This window comes from Lygodium microphyllum, chromosome 16 (assembly GCF_053477565.2).
Source record: "Lygodium microphyllum isolate KBCC chromosome 16, Lygodium_microphyllum_v1.1.10, whole genome shotgun sequence".
NCBI classification, from domain to species: Eukaryota; Viridiplantae; Streptophyta; class Polypodiopsida; order Schizaeales; family Lygodiaceae; genus Lygodium; species Lygodium microphyllum.
The window spans coordinates 91,271,552-91,292,675 of record NC_141150.1 but is presented as its reverse complement, the minus strand read 5'-3'; the positions used below and the strand labels follow the sequence as shown (position 1 = coordinate 91,292,675).

Sequence of the window (21,124 nt, the reverse complement as noted above, 5' to 3'; positions counted from 1 at the left end):
TGTTTTCCTTAGAACCAAAATGTTGGCATACACAAGCTTAGTGTTGAAGTCTTGACTTCTTTTAGGGGCTCTCAATGGTCCCCTAATTTCGATTGACTCCTCTCAATATGCTTCCACTCAATTTGCAACACCACACTCTTGTAAGCAAACGAGATAAGAAAAATAAGGGAAGAGCATTTAAGAGAGCAAGAGGAGAAGCTCTCACATTGTCTAGCTTAAGGACAATCTCTCTCACTTAGGCTCAAGCTATAAACTACGCAAAACACAAAATAAGATAGAGAAAGGTGCCACAAAATTGCATGCACAAGATCCAAACTCTCATTCAATGAGTTTCAATAGAAGTTTGGATAAGGTTAAGGTTTTGACCATTTCACATGATCTTTTGGGTGGGACCTTTGTGATATGTCCATAAGAATTTACAATTTGTGCAAATGAGTTTCAATATTAAAAGAATTATGGATAGTTTGATGTGTCTACCCTTCCATTTAATCTATTGCCCTTTTTACATTGTTACAAGGTTTGTAGGAAATTGTTGGACATTTAAGAATTCAAAAAATATGATACTCTCACCAAGGCATAAGCTTGGAAGTGTTATAAGGCACCCAAGAATGTAGTGTGATATCCAATGTTTCCTATTAATAAAGCAAAGTACCTAAAGGTAGCAAAATTGTTGAGGCCCTAAAAACTTCTATTAGCTAAGTTGGATACGTATTGTATTTTGAGTCTATAGGGGATCAAACAGGTCAATGTTGAATATGTGATTCTTGATATGCAACCAACAAGACTCGCTTTATTTCTCTTACAATTCAAAACACTCAACCTAACATTGTGCAAGGTTGAGTAAGCTCAATATTGTGCTTGATATGGCACTCATCAATGGCGATGGTCTAATGAAAGTCTAGGAAACATGTTGAAGATTCTCACCTTTATTTTTGTGCAATATAACTAATTCCCAAAAGTAAATTGTACTTCAATATAAATTTGATTTCTCAAAAGCCGAAACACTCACCCTAACATTCTCACTTTTGTTGAGAATTCAATGTAGAAAGTCTAGACTCACTCTATCCCTACAAGTCAAAACACTCAAACCTAGCATTGTAAAAGGTGGTGTAAGCTTAATATCGCACCTAATATGGCACTTATCAAGGGTGATGGTTTAATGAAAGTGTACAAGAATGTTGAATATTCTCATCTATATCTTAGAGCAATCTAACTAATTGAAGAATATAACATAAGTGATTTGTTCATAATTTATGATCATGACTTCCCAAAATCCCAATTCAAGACAAAGGTTTTTAAGATTTGAATTGCAATCCCCCTTATTGCAATTTACAATTATGGTCCATGAGAAGAAACTATATGAAATTGCATTCAAACATAATGAACCTCTTGTCTATTAGACTTTCCCTTTCTTCATTTCTCCTCTACCCTTGCCCACCTCCTTCCCTTTTGCCAACTTAAGGTCCTCTAAACTTGGTCCAACTACCTTGAATCTTTCATATTAGTCTCCATGTTCCATTACAATATATACAATTTACAAGTGTGCGTCCATTTACTAGTGCTCCTTTGATAATCTTGATTTGCATCTTCTCTAAGGCACTAACATTGCACCTCCCAAAATATCTCATCTCTGCATTTGAAAATTGTGGATTACAAAAGTGAAGCTCTCTAAATATTTATTAGCACATAATTTGTAGCATTATGGGTCTTGCATATAGTTGTTGAAATTTCTTTTCCCACTTCTCTTTAGTATATTTTATGCAATATTTTTCTAGATCCGCACACACACACAAAAGTGGGATGACTTCAACATTTCACTCTACATTCTCCAAAATGCAAATTGAAATTTGTTTTTAAAGGTATCTAATCACTTCACGTGAAAATATGTGCATCCAAGCCAAGCGAAACATAATTGTTAGTAGCTTGGTAAAGATAATGAAAAGAATGAAAAGACACGTATACCAAAAGTGTATCAAATGTGTTGCCTTGAAATTGAAGTTACCACAAGGAAAAATGAATGGCCAAAAAATGTTAGTATTGTTAAAGGTTAATGGTTGATATTATTAATCATAATCCACTTTGAATTGTGTGAAATCGTTGCTTGAGTAGGGTTAATAAATGACAACAATCATAAACTATGGGAGTTACATATTTTGCCCTCATATGGCCCATTTCAAGGCCATTCATACAAGCAATAGCTCAGCAAAATATCACTTGCAACAAAAATAAAAATGGATGTTATAACCACTTTACTATACAAGTCAATGTTGATGTCCTCTAAAACTTGCAAAAGATGAAAAACATTAGCTTTTGGTTATGTTTCTTGAGACGTCAAGGCTAGAAATCCAATATTTGAAAAGTCATAATTTCAAATTGTCCATATTTTGAATTTTATCTTTTCAACAAGTAGTGTTTTCTAACACAACTATTTTAAAATTGCAAGGCTTTACCTCTTCGATATAGATATGAAAATTGCCACATTAAATGTTATGTTAGCCAATTGCAAGATTTTACCTCTTTTTGAAGGGTGAATTGTCTTTGTTGAGATAAGCTTTTTCATCTTAAGACTTGAAATATCTTGCTTAGTGATCATGCTTGTTTTGTAGTAATGCTCAAAATATATTTCTACTTTTAAAAGAGCACTTGTGCATCTAAAAGAGAAACATCTGTCACATCTCAAACGCCCTAAGCAACTTATCAAATCATCAGCTACAAATTTTTGGTACACCAAGGCAGAGTCCTTAACACTTCCAAATAAAAGTAGAGATGCCTTGATTTCCTTCCTAAAATTAATGTTTTTCTTGGGCCAATAAACTTTTTGCCTAGAATTAACATGCATGCCCTTAGCAACTTGCTTGCATGCGTAAATACATGTGTGAGAGCCTTTACTGCATGGCTCTACCATGTGTGCATGTGGAGGTTGGCAATACTCATTGATTGTATACTATCACATGATGACTAGTGTGGCATTTCAAGTATGCTAGTATGATCTCTGGGTGGGGGGGGGTGCAGGTGGGAAGATGGGGAGGTGCGGGGGTGTGTGTACTTACATGGAATATCTATGATTATAAACCAACTATTTTAGCATGTACAGTAAAATATAGTGGAAGACACTGGTCAAAAGAAGTGTGACAGCCAGTCAAGAGGAGAGATGACCACACGTGCACATGGCGGGGTTGCAGATTCACACAGGTTAGTCCTAGAAACAATATGGTGATCCTAACAACTTCCAGAAATCTTTACATACAATTAGGTCAAAGAAGATGTAGGGATCCTAACAAGAAACCTGTACAGTTTGGAAGTTTCCATTGCATAATTCTTTCTAGAGAAAGGAAGTATATACTAAGGGACCAATATTTGGAGCCTTCCAAAACTGCTGAGTCATATGGCATGTAGTTAACTTATATACCTAATTCAAGGTGCAATTTATCCTAGACTGCAATGACCTTACAAAGATTTACAGAAGAGGAAAGTGTGAAATGAAAGCCCACCTTCAAAACACTTCCTTAACTAGTAAATTTTAACTCAGATCAATATCAACCCGTTCCGGAATACCCCTTTCAACTTCATTTTCCAGCAGCTCTGCTCCTAGCTGTCCTTTGTCTCCAGCTCCAAATGCGTATAGTCTTCCTGAGTCAGTGAGGGCAAGTGTGTGCGCATGGCAAGTCTCTGTATTTGTCAAACTGATCTGCACAACTCGTTCTTGCCGTTGCTTTAGTGCTTCGACTAGTTCAGGGGATAAAAAATTCTCGTGGCGATGATCCTGCATAAGATGTATAGAATGTGTTGATGCTACATATATGAACAGTTACTTTCTTCAGTACTTGATGTGCTGAATAACATGAAACAGTTATAGTGCCTGTGTGTGTGTGTGTGTGTGGAGGCGCATGCGTACGTGCACATACGAGGGAAGGGGGAAGGGGATGTTGGGGGCTGAGCCACACCTTTGCATGACCAAGGCTCGCCTCGCCACACCCAAAAGAATAGACATCACCATTGTCAGCCACAACAAATGTTGTATAGTCCCCAGTAGCAACATGAACCGCTTTTACTTTCTCTAGTGCAGAAACAACTTTTGGAAACCCTTCGCACTCCTCATTCCCATGACCCAAGCATCCATAACGTCCCCACCCCCAGGTGCAGACACGGCCATCTTCACCGACTACAGCAGCATGCCATGCTCCAGCTGCGACTGCAATTGGCTTGAATTTCAGTCGCTGGAAATGTTGAATCATGCGTGGATACCGTTCATCCGTCCTTGAGCCATGCCCGAGCTTTCCACCAAGCCCACACCCTACTGAATAGACTGACCTGCATATATTACAAGAATTGAGAATGCTGAATCAACAATACTGTTTGCATGAAAGACATGATGGTTCCTCATACAAAGAAGAATTACATGCCAGTGGGCTGATATGCAAGTGCCAGCAAATAGCAGTATCCAGCTGCAATCTGCACAACAGGGATGTCCTCCACGGGAAATTTCAGCAACTGGGGTTTGCGATCCTGAGGCTCTGTTCCATGGCCAAGCTTCCCATCTGCACCCCATGAGAATGTATAGACTCTGCCTTCCCTGGACAGTACTGCTGTGAAATAATTGCCAATTGCTGTTTGGACAACAAAAATCCCCTTAAGAGACTCTACAAGTCGAGGGGTGCTTGTGTTCTTGGGGGTAGAGTTTGCATGCTCTGGCTCACTAAACGTATCCTCTCCAAAAGCATATACTTGACCTAAATCAGTGACAAGCATCGTACGACCCACTCCTGCAGTTGCTTGAATCACCCGAACTCCTTGTAGCGATCTGTATTTTAGTCCAAGAACCAGTAACAATTTGTCCAGTCAGGTGGCAAACAACCAGCACCAAGGTAGGGAGTAGCAGACATTTTAGAGAAATGTTACAAGGTAAGTCGACAAAAGCAGCTCCATCTGGTAAGAAACAATCATGCTACCTTACACCTGCTGCTTAACAAGTTGACATACGAAACAGATAGACATCATCTGACCTTAGCAGCCTCGGACGCCATTCTTCTTCTAATGAACCATGACCTAACTGCCCTGTGTTGTTTGATCCAAATGTGTACACTGATCCTGACTTGGTGACCACCACACTATGGCCAGGACCAGCAATCGCTTGACATTTCTCACGTCTAAAGCAGAATTCACCGGCTTTAAGGAACTTCAGCACCAACTTCCAGGATCCTCCACAGCGATGTTTCAATGCCTCCCTTTCCATGTCATCCATTGGCTTGAAAACAACCCTGGTCCGGCACATATCCAGGGCAGCTAGTTCAGACAAAGACAAACTCACATCCGGGGGGAAATTTGCAGGGTGTCTGAAGAATGAACATGTCGCCTGCACAACAATTCAATCAATGGGCAACAGATGCGTTACGCCAATTTGATAGGCTTGCAAAAGTACCTGTTGCATTGAGCAATACAAATACCAATTCAAACACTACCAATCAGCTTGCAATTGGTACTTGCCTCCAGATGTGCCAAATCTTCTGGCTCGAGATTTCCTGCACTTAGAACATGCAAAACAATAGATGGATTTGCAGACAATGGAAATTCCCCTAGAAAGGAGTCTCCATAACAAATTCGCTTCTGCCACTGGAAAGTTTGCGCTTGTGATGAAGCAGGTTGAGACCGTTCAGTAGAGTCGTAGTAAGGTAGTGCTGGTGGTGTCCATAGGGCTCCGCTCGTTGTGGCATCCATTATATCTGGATGGGATACACTCTGCGGAGCTATCGACTTTTAATATCTGCAATGCCAAGCATCACTCAATGAAGGCATGTCAATATTGCACTCAGCTACAATTCGCTTGAAATCTAACATGAATATACATGTTGATTTTGGAGATAATCTTTATCCTACAAACATACTTCGTAAATACTAATTTATGGCATGAAGAGTGTGAATACTGATTCCTAGTACTAAGAGTGAATGCTTGACTATGGAACTCTCCCTTGATGATGACGATGGCCCCCCTACCCTCACCCCCTCACCCCCACTCTTAGTACTGATTCCTAGTACTAAGAGTGTGAATGTTTGACTATGGAACTCTCCCTTGATGACGACGATGGCCCCCCTACCCTCACCCCCTCAAAAAAAAAAAAAGGCTTCCTTCAAACTAAAATTCACAACCAGATGTATAGAAACCTTGAGGCTGCATTGTATCCAAAATTAGCACTAGTTGGTTGCAATGGCCAAAGGAACAAAGGATCTAAGGATAAGGATCACAACATGGCCTAGATTTAGCATATAAACCATCAGCCTAGGTTATCTAGTGATACAGATTAACCTGATGGATGGGAGCCATGTGTGCTCACAAGATAAAAAGGTCATAACAGAGATTACGCAGATGCACCTCAGAAAATCTGACCTTTACTGAAAGCCCTGCCGTATCGTCCAATCCCCTGTTATCCCGCGAGTCCACCAAGCATCTGTATGAAAACGAACGTCGGAGAAGCCCATCATAATGCAAACTTTGCAATGGCCTTCCACTCACATGTCCCATGATGAAAATCATTTCAAAGCAATCAAGCCTCGCACTTCCTCTCAATCGTTTCATGGGTGCAAAAGCAATGACTACATGATCAGAAAAAGCATACGCTCAGTTAAGAAACCCATCTCCCATGAGCCATATCTGAATTGTACTGTCACCCATAGAAAAGAATCCTTTAAACCACAGAAACAGGGCTTTTAAAAACAGAGAATCTGATGCTTTTTCAAAGAGCCAAACTTCATAAAAAGACAGGGGAAGCAATACAAGTTCATTCTGATAATAAAAGAGATACATAACCCCAGAAAACAAAATACATCATCCGATCCAATTCAAGGCAAGAGGCCCTGTTCAGGGCACCATTGATCCTTGCGTATCTGTTTATAGTACATAAGACTTTTTTTCATATATAGAGAGATCCTTTGATTAAACAATGAGCAGAGGTAGATATACATGGATACACGATCGGAATTTACAACAAAGGGTGGCCATAAGCACCCGAATTTTTGCTTGTAGAAACAGGGGAGCCTCCCCTGTTTTTTCCTAACTGTTGGACCACAGCAATACACAGCCCAAATCTATTGAACAACCACAGACAAAAGAAAAACAAGCCAAAGTTACTTGAGCGCAGGGGATCTGGAAGGAAGATGTGGGCGGTAGGGAGGAGAGAGGGGGAGATAGATGATGGTTTGGAGGATTGATTGATCAGGAATAAGAATTGGGCAAATTGGGAGGCAGGGAAGGAGGGAGAGGGAGAGAGAGAGAGAGGGGGAGAGAGGGACAGGTAAGGAGAAAAAAGAAGGAAAAAAGCAGGCAATAAAGACTTTGCAGGTGTGCATATGGGAGGCCACCACAGAGAGAGAGAGAGAGAGAGAGAGTGTGTGTGTGTGTTTTGGGGGGGGGGAGTCTTTAGAGAGAGGGGGAGAGAGAGTGTGTGTGTTTTGGGGGAGTCTTTAGAGAGAGAGGGAGTGCGGCTTTTGTATGAACGAGAGAGAGAGAGGGAGAGGATGGTGGTAAGACAAGACACGAGAGAGAGAGAGAGAGAGAGATGGTAAGACAAAGGGGGGCAAAAGAACGGATGATTGATGATCATGCTCCATCAACCCATCGTATTTTTAATGTGTGCCTGCGCCAGAATTAGCAAAAATTCTTTCATTGATTTTACCTTGATGCCCTTGTCCGGGTGCCCAAATTTGTGACAACCTTGGACCTAAAGAGCTCCTTCATATGATGCACCACACACAAACAACAAGTTCAGAATCTGAAAGGGATCTATTGCACCAGAATACCATTCTATGTTTTCAATGTGCATCAGACTCTTACAAAGGGATCTATTGCACCAGAATACCATTCTATGTTTTCAACGTGCATCAGACTCTTACAATGACTTTTTTGTCCATTAAATTGCATTCGTATATTATCCTGTTCCCTTATCTATATCTCACACAAGGTTAGAATTATAACTCTTCCAAAATGGTGTCTCACTTAACAGCTTAGGCCCTACCAATGTGTTCCTCCTCAATTCATCACTTGTAGGCTTGGTGCATTGCTAATTCACATTGTCCTCATTCACATAACCTATGAGATAGGTCACGAACATTGTCAATTGTTGGAGGCTAGACATTTCTTAAGCACATCTCCCCTTTACCAAGTGATCTCACACTCATTGAGGTTGGGGACTTAGCCCAACTTGTATGTAGTGAGTGTAAATATATGAATCCAAATCTTGCCTCCACCAAAGGATGAACTTCATCTTAAATATTGTCCACATGTAACAAATCTCTACTCACTTTATCAATAATAGCAGCTCATCTCATGAAGATGCATGCTTGCTTATTTTCTCTTGAGAAGATCATGTATATACATGTAAAAAGTCTTCCACTACGATATGGTAGAAATGGATCTAGAGGGCTCAACCAAGGACCCTTCACAATGGAGATTGAGCATTCTTGATATCTTCTTTAAATCCTTGGACATCACAAATATTTAACTCTTGATCTTCATCAAATGTCAAAAGAGAGAGAATCTAACAAATAAAAAACACTTATCCCATGGAAAACCTAGATACTCCTTTTCATTTGAAGGAGACCTAATAGCTTTAGGATACTTGCCTATGAAAACTTTGGTTGTCATAGGGAGATTTCTAGCAAAATGCCCTAGAGACTCATGCAAAGGAGGGTAAATGCATCAATTACAAGGTGGTGTGAAACAAGGGTTCCACAACATCAACCAAGTGGCTCATAGTCTATGCACCTGTAGAAAGAGATTGAACGTGTTACTAGAGAAAAACTCCTTTTACAAGTCTCTCTCATGAGCAAATCTCTTGCTTTTTTTAGGAGTGGAATTAGTTTAGAAGAAGCTTTAAGAGTAGGGCCACATCTAGCTGCTTAATTAGACTTTCAAAGTAAAGTTAATCATATTTTTAGCAAATTAGTAACCTAAACTTGAGGTTATTTGACTTATAGAAGTCTTATAGATTGTGGTGTGGCCCAAATTTGATAATTAGAGTAAGGGGAGTTAGCCATAGGGTGACATGTATTGAGATCTTAAAGAAATTTGAAGAATCAACTCCTTTTGTGACTCCCTTCTCTCTATTGAATAGTCTTTCTCTTTGGGAGAATGGATTCAATTGAGATTTAGAAAGATAAAGTAAACAAACAAAGTAACAATCTAATCCACAAATCTTGGAGTACAACATTACAAGTAAAGTACCAAGATGGCTCAACCATGTGACACGATTCTTACTTGTTATCACTCACATATGCCCTTCACTAAGCTTTGATCAACATGGTTGTTGCCTTGGGAGATCTAGCCACACCTTGCAACCTCTATAATATCTTAACTAGGATGAAAGGCCTATAACGGTAGCTTGCTTGCCTCAATTATTGTAGAAGTCCTCAAATGCTCAAAATCCACAAGGAGGTGCTCACATGCAATCCTATACACCAACTTTCAACTTAATAAATACTAGCATTCTTGCAACTTGCATTTGTAACTTGAGCTCCGTACAAGAAAATAGAGAGAGAGAGAGAGAGAGAGAGAGAGAGAGAGAGAGAGAGAGAGAGAGAGAGAGAGAGAGAGAGAGAGAGAGAGAGAGAGAGAGAGAGAGAGAGAGAGAGAGAGAGAGCTACACATATGTTAGGGAGAAGGAGGGAGAGTTTAAATTAAATAATTTTTAAATAGGTTTGGGAAAGTGTTGTAGGCTTGGGGGCTCTCTAGAGGTTTGCTCCTGAACCTCCAACAAAAATAATAGATAGTATAGATTTTTATTCAAAGAACACTAGCGTTCTGAAGTGAATGCTAGGCCATTTCACAACACCTTCGCACAAAGCTACCATGAAATAGCCTCTCTCTCTTTCAAGTTTCTTCTCATGTATTACTTGTTCTTGTCCTTGTTCCCCTTGTTCTTCTCTCTCTCTCTCTCTCTCTCTCTCTCGCCCCCCTTTTACTCTCTCTCTCTATCTATACATGTATGTGTGTGTGTGTAGGATTTTCTTTCCTCTCCCTCCTATTTTTTCTTTGTGTCACCTTTCCTCTCTGTCACTCACATACACACTCTCCTCTTTCCTGCGTATTCTCTCTCTTTGTAAATCTTGAGCTATGTCATTTTGTCTTATGTGCCTTTGAGACATCTTAGAGGATGCTAATATGACTTTTTTTCTTTCTCTCCTTTAACTTTCCTCTCTCTTTCTTTCTCTCTCTAGAAGGGAATGGATCAATAGCGATGGTTGGTTTTGACGAAAAATAACATCGCAAAACTAATTTTGCAATTCTAATAGGGACGCAAATAACAACGTTGGTCCGAGAAAAAAAAAGCATCGAAAACCTAAGCGTGGCATTTCTTGAAACCATTTGAGAGAGAGAGAGAGAGAGAGAGAGAGAGAGAGAGAGAGAGAGAGAGAGAGAGAGAGAGAGAGAGAGAGAGAGAGAGAGAGAGAGAGAGAGAGAGAGAGAGAGAGAGAGAGAGAGAGAGAGAGAGAGAGAGAGAGAGAGAGAGAGAGAGAGAGAGAGAGAGAGAGAGAGAGAGAGAGAGCTCATCAATGCCTCCACTACCATTGTCGCCATATGCAAAGAAGGAGAAGGGTGTAAAGGTGGATGGAGTTAAGCCATGAAAGGGGGGTGCAAAGGGTTTCATTTTCGAGCCTTTGAGGTAGGTACATTGCCTCATGTTGCTTTGTTATTGTGTTTTCTTTTTTTCTTTCTTTATTTTTCATTGTGGAGAGATGCATTGAGAGAGAGGGGGAGAGGGAGGGAGGGAGAGAAGAGAAGGGAAGGGAAAGAAGGGAGGGAGAGGAAGAGAGAAATAGGAAAAATGAAACAAAGAGGGAGGGAAAGGAAGGGGAAGAGAGCAAAAGAGAGAGGGAGAGAAAAGAAGGGTGAGTGAGAGAAACAATGAGGGAGAGAGGGGGGAGGGAGAAACAAAGAGAGAGGAAGGGAAGGAAATAAAGAAAGGGAAAGCGAAAAAGAAAGAGAGGCGGGAATAGAAATAGAGAGGGACGAGAGATAAAAATAGAGAGAGGAGAGAAAAGAAAGGGAGAGAGAGGAGAGAGAGGAAGGAGAGATAAAAATAGAGAGGGGGAGAGAGAGGGAGAATGGAGAAAAGGGCGAGGTAGAGAGGGAGGAGAGTGAAAAGAAGAGAGGAGGGAGAAACAAATAAATACATGAGAGAGAGAGAGAGAGAGAGAGAGAGAGAGAGAGAGAGAGAGAGAGAGAGAGAGAGAGAGAGAGAGAGAGAGAGAGAGAGAGAGAGAGAGAGAGAGAGAGAGAAGGAGATGGAGGGAGGGAGGAGAGATAAAAATAGAGAGGGGGAGAGAGGAAGGGAGAGGAAGATGGAGAAAGGGAGAGAGAGGGAGGGTAAGGGAGAGAGGGAGAGAGATAAACAAAGAGAGAGAAAGAGAGGGAAAGGAAAGGAGAGAGAAATGAAGAGAAAGAGAAGGAAGGGGGAGAGAAGGAAGGAAGAGGGAGGGAGAGACAAATAGAGAGATGGAGGGAAAGAGAAAAATAGAGAAAGAGAGAGAGAGGGGAAGAGAGAGTTATAGAGAGATAGAAGGAGATGGAAAAAGAGAGATGGAGGAAAAAATAAAAATAGTGAGAGAGAAAGCTGGCAATTCGACGAAAGTGTCACTTGTCTATAGAGCACCTGTGATACTTTAGCAAGTTTCAATCGAAGATCATTGACCAAGTAAACTCAGACTTTGAGCTAATGGTAAGGAAGATGTATACCAATCATTCATTACATTCAAACTATATTTGAATATCATATACAATAATATTAGGTGTGCCTTGAAAATATCTACAGAGAGGTGTTGTTATGTTTCAAGGAATACACCTATTGCAACCCGTAAGAAGAGTTCATGGGTGTACAATGGATGGAGTGCCTAAGTTGATAAAGCTATTAGAGGGCACACCGCTAATTATACTCACGACACTAGAAGAGATGGTGGGCCTTTTGGACCTTCCTCCAATCTTGGAGCCCGAGGTGGAGGCAAAAATCGATGCATCACTATCCATGGATGCCAGATTATCTTATCCATTGAGAGAGGAGGTGTCCATACCATTATATGATGGACTCTAGGTATTTCACATAAAGATGCTATTGCACTCCTAAGTATACATGCAAAGTACGTATGGAGCGATGCGAGTGTGACTAAGTTGTTCAAGTACATACTATGCTTCTTTGTCTTTGACTCCATTGTATAAACGATTTTTACAATCTTCAAAGGTGCTTGGATTTTTCACATTACTAAAATATTACATATTTCCACTTGAAAACATGATGCCCGAGTCTCGTGATAATGCATGATTGGTGTTACAAAAGCTTGGCATGGACTACAATAGCATTCATACATATGTGAACGATTGTGTGCTATTTCGAGGAGACTATGAGACTATGGAGACATGTTCGAATTGTGGTGCTCACATGTATCGATAGGACTTGTAAGGGCAAACCGTCTCTCAGAAGGTTCTCAAACACTTTCGACTTATACTGTGTATATGCCACATGTTTCATATGTCGGGCATGACGAGCTTGATAACATGGCATGTGCAAAATAGATCCATAGATGGAATCCAATGAATACTAGCATATTCGCGCACATGGAGTCACATTGACTCCACCTTTCTAGGCTTTGCACAAGAGCCAAGGAATCTTCAGCTCAATCTTACTATGGATGTCCTAAATCCATTTGGTCTCTAGTCAACTTTCTACAATGTGTGGCTTATGGTCCTAGTAAACTACAACATCCCACCATGGCTTTCTACGAACAAGGGACACCTCATCTTTAACTTGCTCGTTCCTGGGCACTATCAATTAAAAAACATGGATATTTATCTCTGTTCATTAGTTGATGAGCTCAAGATTTTGTGTGAGAAAGGGGTTGTTGTGGAAGACATAAGCAAGCATGATGGTTGACGGTTTGCTAATATACAAAGTCATTTTTATGTGGACCATGCATGACTTTCCAGGATTTGGGGATGAGTGCTTAGATAAATGAGCTTCCATTCTCGTTTGCTAATATTTAACATGGCTTGTTTATATTTGTGTTGACTAGATATGGACATTGTGATAGGTTTGGCTACCTAAAGTTATCATGCATATCCATTGTGTGGACCATAGTTAGACTCCCAAAGGTCACAGACCCCATGAAAAAGATGGTATATTAGGGATACACCACTTTCTTGTCGGAGGGCCATGAATTGAGGGTAGGTTTTCTTAGACAACCTCCAGCACGAATGAATGTCTAAAGATGGTATGAGTTGAAAATGGTCCACGAGGAGTTGCTTCCAAGAGAAATCTGATGATTCTCAATTTTCTATGAGTTGCTATATTGGACCCACTTACAGATCAACCATTTGTTGGATCCCATGCATATTTTCAAGAATGTGGGTAGCTTATTGTGGGACAATATCATTGGAAAAAGAGACGCTGTAGATACACGAATAGATTTGAAGAAGTTAAGCAAGATGGAGGCATTTGTTGGCCATAATCGAGCTCTGATGGTCGTATGCAACTACGTCGTGCTTCTTGGGTCCTATCCACTAAATAAGAGGGCATGGTGAAGCAAATTAAGTCTATTTGCACCCCAACATGTATGATGTATTTCCTCATGTCTGCTTTTTCCAAAGATGACCAACTAACAGGACTAAAATCCCATGATTGGCACAAGATATACCAAGTTTTCCCTAGCCTTTATAGTAAGTACAATCATTATTTTACTATTTTGTGTCGATTTGATGTTTATAGTGCTTTAAATTTCTAGCAGTTTGTACTACTGATCACGATTGCAAGGTGTCTTAATCTAGAAATACGTTTGGCAATTTATAAGTTGTCAAATTTAGTGCAATGGATCTTACATAAGGAGATAAGGATACTCTCTATTACATTCGTAAGGTGAGGAGCAATGGAGATAGTTTGTCCCTTTGCGAAATGCATGCTTATGATACAAACTCACCTCCTAGTACATCTCGTGGATGAAGTGGAGATTGCAGGATCCATCCATACCCGATGGATGTTCTTCTTGGAGTGCTTCATGAAAACTCTGAAGGGCTTTGTGTGACAATGCGATCATCCCGAGGGTAGCATGGTTGGAGGCATTAGTGGATATTTCAAAGTGGTTTACTAATGGTGGATTCAGATAACAATATGTTATGGATGTTGTAGGACGATGATAGACTGACACGAGATGTGGTAGTTGGAAATGGGATAGAAAAGAGGATAAATGGTGCCATGGAGGAGAAAGTGAATTATTTTTGTATGTTGTATCATGCATCCATGGAGAAATGGATCAGTAGGTACAAGCAAGCCAAAAGAGAATGGGAGGGAGCATGATCAGAATTTTGACATAGCACACATCATCAACTAGTTTGATATCTTGACGGCATGGAGTAGATGTCGTAGCTCATGAGTACGAGGTGGTTGACCATAGCTTTGCACAAAGGGGTAGAGATCTCTAAGGAGGAGTGGGAATTCTAGAGAGGATGTAGTGCAAAGGTGACCACATGCTTTCTTTGTTGTCGTATCTAGATTTTATATACAATAACTAACCTAGCCGTTTTGATGTATAATGCAAAACCTATAGTGTGGGGTGGTCACACAAGTGACATTTTTAAGTTGAGCGCATAAACAAAATGTGCTTCCCAGAACGGACTGTGGTGTCAGCAAAGTTCGAGCAAGAGAGTCGACAACGGACCATGGATCCAAATATTGTAGTAGATGAGATGGAATATTTTATCAACTTGCAAAGTGTTATATCAATTGATTACCATAGCTTCTCCACGATCATATTCGATGTATACTAGTTTAAATTGGTATTGGAAGGAAATATGGTAATCGTTTGATGAGGTCCATTTGGATTTGTGGAGGTAGATTCCAAGAAAAGATGGAATGATTTGCGTGACACATTTGTCTTGTGCCAGATCATTGTGAACATGTGTATGGCCTTTTTTGGTAAATTTTCCACCACACGAAACAATCACAAATGCTAATTCACTCTTTATGACACACTTATATATGATATTGGACATGTAATCTTCTATCCAAATCCTCGGCAACCTCATTAGTGGTATGTTGTGCCATCAACACCTCGAAGCGCTTGAGTGTATGAGGAAAGCAATGCCCCCAGCATGGATGAGGAGAATATGCAGGTAGAGGAGTCGATGTTGTGGGGGGGATGGAGGGTGAGGAGGGCTTGTAGTGTGTGGAGGATATATGCACGGGAAATTTAGACAAAGAAACAAGAGGCCATGAATTTTTTGAGAATGAAGTGAACTTCTCTTTCTGTGGTGGAGACCTATGTATAGACCTTCCATTGTACGCCAAGCTATTCCAAGAGCTTGACATGGAACCATAGGGATAGTCATATTTATGTCTGCTCACTCGATTCGTTAATAATTTACTTTTAAGAGTATTTTAGTAAACACATTTTAATTAACATCCTTTTTTGCAGAGCTGTGTTATCGTGCTTCATCTAAATCCTTATATTGATTATGTTAATATCATTTTTTGACTATGTAGATTACTTAGAGAGGAAGATGAGTTGAGGGATGACATATAAGGAGCTGTAGGAGATCTTCATGTGCATGTCTCTAGATCAGATGGTATGCTTCAAAGATATAACAGACTAAGAGTTATCTCAGTCATTGTTTGGCCATTCTATGCAATATGCCTCGGTACATTCTAATGCTTTGATTTTTAATAGGTGGAGTCAATGCTCTAGACTGGCCTCGGAGGGAGTCTCAAGGATGCTCATAAGTTTCTCAAAACCATATGATGTGGCCTATCATTGGAAAGCACTTGAAAAATGGAATCTATTGAGCTATAAAGCGCTCGATTTGGAGTTATAGTGTTTAAGTTATGACAAATCCAAAGATTTGACCATGTGTCCCAAACTTATGGAAAAATTCTCATATTCCCCAATATGGTGTTTGATGATAGCGCTCTCCTTAAGTCCATTTTCACCTTTGCCAATTTGGGCTTGGCCTCCTGAGCACTCCCTTTTCCAGTGCTGCAGAGATGTAGATGCTGTGTTCCTAGGGCAGCTGATTGCTACTTCTCACTCTCATACCGGTTTCAGAGAGGATAGCTTAGGTTGATGTTGTGGAGGCATCGATGTAGTATCCTCGTCTTGTTGGTCTAGTAAATACTTATCATCTCTAGGATTTGTCACACCTGTAGGGATGTCTACTCCCATGACTCCAGGTTTTGCTCTCAGTTGTCTACACAGGTGGCACCCCTATGGGTGCTATTTTGAGAGATACTATCCCCATAGGTACACTTGATAGACATGGGTCTCCTAGTTATGCCTAGGGGTGTGGTTGTAGATGGAAGAGGGTGCACCTTAAATGTACCCTAGTAGGGTACGAATATCTCGTGGATGAGAAAGCATGTGCCATGATCATGAATGATGAGGAGAGGAGGGTGATGGCTCGCATGAGAGAGTTGTGCCAACAAGTATTTAGGCACAATGTTTTAGACCATTGGAAAACTATACCAAAGTAGGGTACGAATATCTTGTGGAAGAGAAAGCATGTGCCATGATCATGAATGATGAGGGGAGGAGGGTGATGGCTCGCATGAGAGAGTTGTGCCAACAAGTATTTAGGCACAATGTTTTAGACCATTGGAAAACTATACCAAAGTAGGGTACGAATATCTCGTGGATGAGAAAGCATGTGCCATGATCATGAATGATGAGGGGAGGAGGGTGATGGCTCGCATGAGAGAGTTGTGCCAACAAGTATTTAGGCACAACGTTTTAAACCATTGGAAAACTATACCAAAGGGGAGCAAGGACTATGTGGTAGCATCCTTGCATGAGGAGTTCCTCATATCTATGATGACAGAGAGGTTTTCCATAGGATGGATGATGAACTGTATGTATACATACATATCACATAGATGATCAAATGTGAGCAAGGCAATCAAGAGAGGCACTTTAAAGCTTGAGTGGTTGGACATAGAGGATTGGCGGAGACTCAAGGAGGAGGCCATAGACTCTCTAGGATGATGCAACAACAAGGGGATGCAGTGAAGGTACAATTAGAGGTAGGGGTTGTGCATAATTTGGGGAGTGGTGGCCATAGAACTTATTTGGAGGATTTTGTCAGCTTTCTTTTGGTTGTTCTCACTTTCTTATTTGGAATACCACTTTTATTAATAACCTTATTTCTAACAATGCTACTTTGTTTTCTTTGCAGCACTCCATCACAAACCGTGATCCTATAGGTTTGGAGACTTGGTATGCAGAGAGACATGGTCTCACTATACTCATCGATGCATTGCATGCATGCAATGGCCCAGTAAGTCATGCCTCTTTCTTGTTTTCGGTTGTTAGTTTTTTTGTGATGTATTATGCATTATGGATTAATCTCTAGCTGTTTATAATATTACAGAGTCCATTCGACGCTCCATTATATTGGCACGAGCTCTCAGATGGTGAGAAGGTATAGTAGTTGCTTGGAATCTTGGAGTGCACATTCTTTCCATTTTTGGCATGTGATCCATGTAGGCTTTTTTCATGTAGCATTCATTGAATATATTTCTCATCCTTTGTATGGACTCGCATATTGTGATATATATAGATATATTTTCCTGTTTATTTTGGACTCTCTTCTTAATTGTTCCATGCAGTTTTATGAGTTGTCATCATCAATGTGGTACTTATTTGAATATTGAATCAACGACTATTTTTTTCTAGCATCTCATGATGCATATGTCTCCATGATGATTGCCAATTTACAATTGCTTTATGGAACATTGTTCAGCACATGGTACTGGTGGAAGCCGGTAGGGCAGCATGCCCTTCCACCTAATTTTTTTCTCTATAATTATCATTATGTGTCACTAATTTACTGCATGCATTGCTATTAGCATCGATAAATACATCGAAAAGATTGCTATTAGTTATGGATCTATAGAGATGTGTATATCGATGTTTTTGATGACAACAGGGACAAATTTTTAGATGAATATTTTTGCACTTTAGACATTGGTATATGGCTTGTATCTTGTAATCTCTCTCTCTCTCTCTCTATCAAATTCTCTCTTCTCCTTGTCTTCCATTTTCTCTCTCCCTCTCTTCTCTTTCCCCTATTCTGTGTGTGTGTGTGTGTGTGTGTCTCTCTCTCTCTCTCTCTTTCTCTTCCCCCCTTGTGCACATGAGGAGGTTTTACTAGGATTCCGATGGAGAGCTTACTTGACGAAGGCTATTGGAATCTAAGGTACATGACTACTTGAAGTGTGTTGGCTTCTCTAAAAAATCCATTAAGGCTAGGCACATGCTATGATAGATGTTCATGATTGTTTGAGGTACACCAGACATGAAGGTGGATGATAAAGAATGGTTGCTATCCTTATTAGACCTTATGTTGCCATTGCTTGATGATACATGGTGATGGTTTCAGTTAGGCTCTGATAGGGGATCCAAATACTTGCTCGGGCCATGAGAGGGGGGACCACTCATAAATATATGAGCATATTACGTGGGTTCAAAAGAAGGGATTTTCGAAACATCATTTTTTACATATAGAAAGGTGCTATATATAGGCGTTATTCACATAATGAATAAAATAAGGGTGTGCTTTACTTAGAAAAAAATTCATAGATAAGGATCATTTTTAAATGGTCCTTGAATGCACGTGATAGAGAGAGTTTACACATACTAAACCTCCCTAGGTCTAATTAGGGATCCGATAAGAAAAGCAATGGGACCTACTTCCACATCAAACCTTCTTACATCTCACTCTTGTTATTATTGCTATTCCTCTCCATATGTGTGTGTGTGGCCCACCTACAAATGCTTCGCTTGCTTGCCATTTGCCGATATATCACCCATGACCTATCCAAATGCTGTCGTGCTTGCTGAGGCTACTGAGGCATGTAAGCAGCACCATTGATGCTATCATGTAAGTTGAAGCTAGTAAAGAAGAAGTCATAAGATTCTCTAGACTACCCAAGCTAGATTGTATCTTCGTTGGGTTGGGAGAATGGATAGCCTAATGGATAGTAGGGTTGGTAAAAGTGAAGTCATTATACTCTCTAGATTGCAAAATCTTAACTATGTCTTCCTCGTGTATGGAGAATATATGCCTAATGGCACTACCATCTCAATGCCCATGAGGGGTGATGTGCTCGCCACTGTCGATTTGCTTCTGTCATTGATGGAAAGCTAAAACTAATGTTGGAAATTACTCTTATCACTATCTCAGCCTCTTACCAAAATTTTATGGCTCCTAATATTGCAACTTGACAATAAGTAATAAAAGCAAAGCTTATAGCTAAATCTTTTAAAAAGAAAAAGTAGAGCTAACAAAAGCTAAAGCTTATAGCTTACTTTCAAAAAAGAAAAAAGAAAAAAGGAAGAAAATACGTGCAACATTTTGAAATTTGGGGGAGGTGGATTATATAAAGCCCCTCTCCATTATATATTTTATCACTTTAAATAAAATCAAAGTGACTCAATGGTGGAAAAGCAATTAGTATATGACAATTGCAACCCTATTGTTGCTACCTAGTGGAGGCATGAATTACCTCCCCACTATTGTTTAGACCATTCTGGCCAATGCCACAAGTGGTAGTGACACCACATCCTCTCCATGCACAATCCCCAATCCACCATCATTGGCTAGAGCCTTGGTTTAATATGTTGCTTCCTTTCCTTATAGAAAAAATGGTTGTTTAATAAGGCCCCTCTACACCCTAATAGATCAAGTGGTAACACCCTCTTAAAACTATGGTGGCTATTTACCTAATGACAATGCCTAGTGCCAACTCTACCAGCATAGTGAATGATGACAATGCCTTGTGCTAGCTCAGTGGGTAGCCCCTTTTTGACCAACCCTATTCTCTATAACCCATTGATCATCCTTGATGGCATTCACATTGGAAATCTAAAAAAAAAGTGTTACGGCTACCAATTGACTCATTTCTTGCCATTTTCCTATGAGTCCTACCCACATGTTGTGTCATCTACCACAGTTGCCTTTGAATCCGAGGACGATAGTTGGCTATACCCTTGCCACCACCATTGTTGGACCACTCCCACACCACCATAATTGCATGTTGTAGCATAATTATTTTAGAGGTATTCTAGGGCATGCCACAATATTAAACCTAGAGGATTAGGGTTAGGGATAAAAGGGAGAGGTTAAACCATTGTACACATCTTTGATTATATGGACACTTTTGTGGCTTCTTCCTTGATGGATCTATTAAGGTCCTTCCATGGATTCTCCCACTTTGAATTCCTTATTGGAAAAGGTCTCTTTGAGTTTATTTCACATGAAGAAAAGGAGCCAGAGTTGAGTGACATTGCTATTGTAGAAGAATTAGAGACATAGAAAGAATGGAATGGAAAATATAAAAGTATTAACTATTTGCATTATATGATATTGTGATGTAAAAAGAAAACAGAAACTTTATATGCATCTTGGACAATTTTTGAGAACATGTTTTTAGTAAATATAAAGGCATGGAAGATTCAACTGAAGCAAGAGATGAATACTTTGAAGAAAGGGAAGATGCTTGTAAATGAGTATGTTTTGAAAGTGAGAACAATTGTAGATATCTTAGGAACTATTGATGCAATGCTTGATGATGATGATTTGGTTTCATCTACCTTAGGTGGCCTTAATAATGAGAAGAGCTAGAAATCATTTGTCATTTCTGTGTATGTACAAAAGCTGTTTTCAATTTTTGATGAGTTGGTCTCTCTCTCATGTTCACTAAGAGATCAACATGCAAGAATACATTGAAAGAAGTGGCGAACATGTCCAAGCATTCTACTCCAGTTCAAGAAGTGGACGTGGTAGATCCTCTTTAAGAGGTCGTGGTATGGGATGTGTTGGTAATAACCAGTAAAACATGTTAAATAAGTAGTTTGGTGATATGTAGGTTTTAGGAGTTTGTGGCAACTTTAGAGGTAGGGGAAGCTCTAAAGGAAGAGGTGAATAGTTGATTGAGGTTCTAGCAATTTTGGTATTGTTTATCATTATTGTGAAAAAACATGTCCTATTGTAGCCCATTGTTATGCTAAGAATGATGATATTTGTAGTGGTCAATTGCATAAGGAAACTATGCACCGTCTTCACAATAGAATGAAGAAAAAAATGAGTGATAGTTTGTTA

The 21,124-nt window shown here is 39.9% G+C and overlaps 2 protein-coding genes across 9 annotated transcripts in view; one reads left to right on the top strand and one right to left on the bottom strand.

The window, feature by feature from the left end:
- LOC148023110 (uncharacterized) overlaps positions 1 to 17,449 on the top strand; it is a 28,563-nt gene extending 11,114 nt beyond the window's left edge. Inside the window, exons 2-3 of the mRNA XM_087695314.1 lie at positions 17,198 to 17,299; positions 17,393 to 17,449. Coding sequence (XP_087551440.1) covers positions 17,198 to 17,299; positions 17,393 to 17,449 — 159 coding nt within the window. The remainder of the gene's footprint in view (positions 1 to 17,197; positions 17,300 to 17,392) is intronic.
- LOC148023111 (Regulator of chromosome condensation (RCC1) family protein) lies at positions 3,212 to 7,354 on the bottom strand. 8 transcript variants are annotated; one of them, XM_087696102.1, is made up of 7 exons: positions 6,956 to 7,354; positions 6,368 to 6,443; positions 5,485 to 5,761; positions 5,004 to 5,353; positions 4,400 to 4,801; positions 3,945 to 4,311; positions 3,212 to 3,763 (listed from the first exon to the last, which is right to left on the bottom strand). In XM_087696102.1, exons 3-7 carry the CDS (start codon positions 5,713 to 5,715, stop codon positions 3,521 to 3,523), a joined length of 1,593 nt encoding a protein of 530 aa, XP_087552228.1. In that variant the 5' UTR covers positions 5,716 to 5,761; positions 6,368 to 6,443; positions 6,956 to 7,354; the 3' UTR covers positions 3,212 to 3,520. The 8 variants fall into 8 exon arrangements, with proteins under 8 accessions (XP_087552228.1, XP_087552225.1, XP_087552229.1 ...); XM_087696099.1 differs by having other exon boundaries at positions 6,383 to 6,443; XM_087696103.1 differs by having other exon boundaries at positions 7,001 to 7,354.
- Positions 17,450 to 21,124: the final 3,675 nt, after the last annotated feature.

Excerpts from the sequence above, each read along its gene's own strand:
- LOC148023111 (XM_087696100.1), bottom strand. The coding sequence starts at position 5,715 with ATGGATGCCACAACGAGCGGAGCCCTATGGACACCACCAGCACTACCT. Across the intron at positions 4,312-4,399 it reads GCATATCAGCCCACTGGCAT|GTCAGTCTATTCAGTAGGGT; the intron begins GTAATTCTTCTT and ends TAATATATGCAG. Across the intron at positions 3,764-3,944 it reads CGAGCCTTGGTCATGCAAAG|GATCATCGCCACGAGAATTT; the intron begins GTGTGGCTCAGC and ends CATCTTATGCAG.